The sequence below is a fragment of the Triticum dicoccoides genome, chromosome 1A, assembly GCF_002162155.2.
Source record: "Triticum dicoccoides isolate Atlit2015 ecotype Zavitan chromosome 1A, WEW_v2.0, whole genome shotgun sequence".
Classification (NCBI taxonomy): domain Eukaryota; kingdom Viridiplantae; phylum Streptophyta; class Magnoliopsida; order Poales; family Poaceae; genus Triticum; species Triticum dicoccoides.
In genome coordinates this window covers 571,695,190-571,697,631 of record NC_041380.1, presented here as the reverse complement: position 1 = coordinate 571,697,631, position 2,442 = coordinate 571,695,190, and the positions used below count along the sequence as shown (strand labels likewise).

Sequence of the window (2,442 nt, the reverse complement as noted above, 5' to 3'; positions counted from 1 at the left end):
TAGATGGGGGTGGTGATGGAGTTTGCTCATCAGTTGAGCCCGTTGGAGGTGTTGCTGGTGGAGTGTACATAGGCGATGGGGAAGTAGATGGAGGAGGTGTGCTAGTGGTTGGTGCTATTGCTGGTGGACTCAATGGTGGTGGTGGAGGACTAGCTAATGTTGTCGGTGGCGAACTGTATGATGGTGGAGGTGGAGGGGATTGGTTATCAGCTTGGTACGTTGGAGGTGTGGCAGGGGGATTAGACAAAGGTGGTGTGGCAATGGATGGAGCCGGTGCTGTACTCGATGACGGTGGTGGAGGGCTTGATAGTGTTATTACTGGTGGACTAGATGATGGTGGTGATGTAGGAGTTTCCTCATCAGTTGAGTCTGATGGAGGTGTAGCAGGTGGGCTAGAGGGAGGTGGCTGAGTAGTTGGAGCTATTGGTGGGGGGCTAGATGACGACGATGGTGGAGGAGGCTGATCATTAGTTGGGTTCATAGGAGGTGCCACAGTTGGGCTTGATGGAGGTGGTGAGGGAATGGACGGAGGATTCAATGTAGGTGGTGGCGATTGATCGTTAGGTTCGTAAGATGGAGGCGTAACAGGGGGACTAGATGGAGGTGTTTGTGGGGGGCTTGATGAAGGCGGAGGAGGACTAGTTTCTGATGGAGGTGGAGGTGATGGAGTCATGGGTGGTGAATAAGATGGGGATGGCGGTGGTGGAGGAGATTGATCATTAGTCGGGTTCATTGGAGGTGCCGCAGGCGCACTAGATGGAGGTGGTGGGGGAATGGGCGAAGGATTCAATGGAGGCGGTGGCGATTGATCATTAGGTTCGTAGGTTGGAGGTGTAACAGAAGGACTAGATGAAGGTGTTGGTGGGGGGCTTGATGAAGGCGGAGGAGGACTAGTTTCTGATGGAGGTGGAGGTGATGGAGTCATGGGTGGTGAATAAGATGGGGATGGCGGTGGTGATGGCGAACCATTACCTTGGTCTGGGGAAGGCCCAGGTGATGACGGTGTTGTCTCTCCATCATCGCACTCCTTTTCCGGTGGTCCTCGACCATCATTGTCATGGTTTTTCGGACCATGTCCGGGCTTAGGGCATTTTGGTTTTTTCACCGGCCCTACACCATTTGATTTATGATCATCACCATCATGGGAATCCTTCCCACTTCCAACCGAAGAGCCCTTGTCATCGGCTTGGGATACATGGGCAGCAAGGACAAGAATCAGGAGGGAAAGTACTACAATGGGCAGTGATCTCATTGTAGGATGAAAACGCTAAGCGTAAACACCTACCAGAGAGCTGTTTTTGTTTGGCTTATGGGTTTGTGCAGAATGGGCAGCAATGCTAGCCATTTATAGTGGTGTTAGCCTTGGTAATGGCTACGTTTCGCTGGATCCAAGTCCCAGAAGCTTCTGACACTGTCACGCACTGCACCGGCCTGCATTTGTTAATTCGTAGGTCAGCTCCTCACGGACCGGCCAGCATTTGTTTCCTGTCAGATAAAAGAGGGGAGAAAGGATCATCACAAGTGAAAACCAGCAGTATAGTCCACTCGGTTTCTCTGCTAATTTCGTTGACATTTTACAGGCTCCATGGTTCTCCGTGCACAGCAGCTTAGTCTAGATCGCAGGGCCATGCATGGAACTAATTAATGCCACACTGTGTGATAATGGGTTGACCATTAGAAGCAGAGCTTGGTAGGCGTGGGCAGATTCCAAATGGAGCAGGCAAAAACTGTCAGGTGCCCTAGTTGAGTTGGTTGGCAGCACAGCACAGCACCGCTGCACACCATCTAGTTGACCTCAGAGATAGTTAGCTAGCAGTTTCAGATCTGCAGCAGCACACTGAAACCCTGGAAGCCCGGCCGATCAAAAGTCGCATATCTCCATGTGAAGCCCTCAGCTGCTCATATCTCTAGGTAGACTTAGGATCCAGTTGATCTGACGTTGTCGATTACTATATTCACAGGTGGTACGTGTGACCACGCACGCAAGGTTGCATATGGGTGGTAGAATCAATGCCACAGCTTAGTAAGAACTCATGACCTGAAATTATGTGGGATAGGTACATATATTATACCAGGAGGCAACAGGTATCTCTACTAAATTTTTTTGGAAACTGCTCCTGCACCAGATCAGCTCGGTGGCTGTGTCAGCATCCCAAGCAACTCTCATTGATTCTCATTTCGATGCTGGTCCTCGTTTCTTCTCATCGGTGCAAAAGCTAGACCTACTTCCAGTCACATCTTTGCCCCAATGGCCAATGCTAATTTGACAGAGTGCAAACTTAACAGTTCAAGAAAGTAACAACGATGCTGGTACACAACTCTTGTAGGGGGACAATCATATTCATAGGAGAAGTGTATATTTCTGAAATATACACTTATTTCTTTTCTAAAAAGTATGTGGCGAGCGACGCGTCACATTACGTAGGAGTTCCAAGAGGCATT

At 49.8% G+C, this 2,442-nt stretch overlaps 1 protein-coding gene across 1 annotated transcript in view; it reads left to right on the top strand.

The window, feature by feature from the left end:
- The window catches only part of LOC119291580 (glycine-rich cell wall structural protein-like), a 3,968-nt gene extending 2,667 nt beyond the window's left edge, over nt 1–1,301 (top strand). The window contains exon 2 of the mRNA XM_037570364.1: nt 84–1,301. Within this exon, the coding sequence (XP_037426261.1) occupies nt 84–410 (327 nt within the window). The 3' untranslated portion in view covers nt 411–1,301. The remainder of the gene's footprint in view (nt 1–83) is intronic.
- Nucleotides 1,302–2,442: the final 1,141 nt, after the last annotated feature.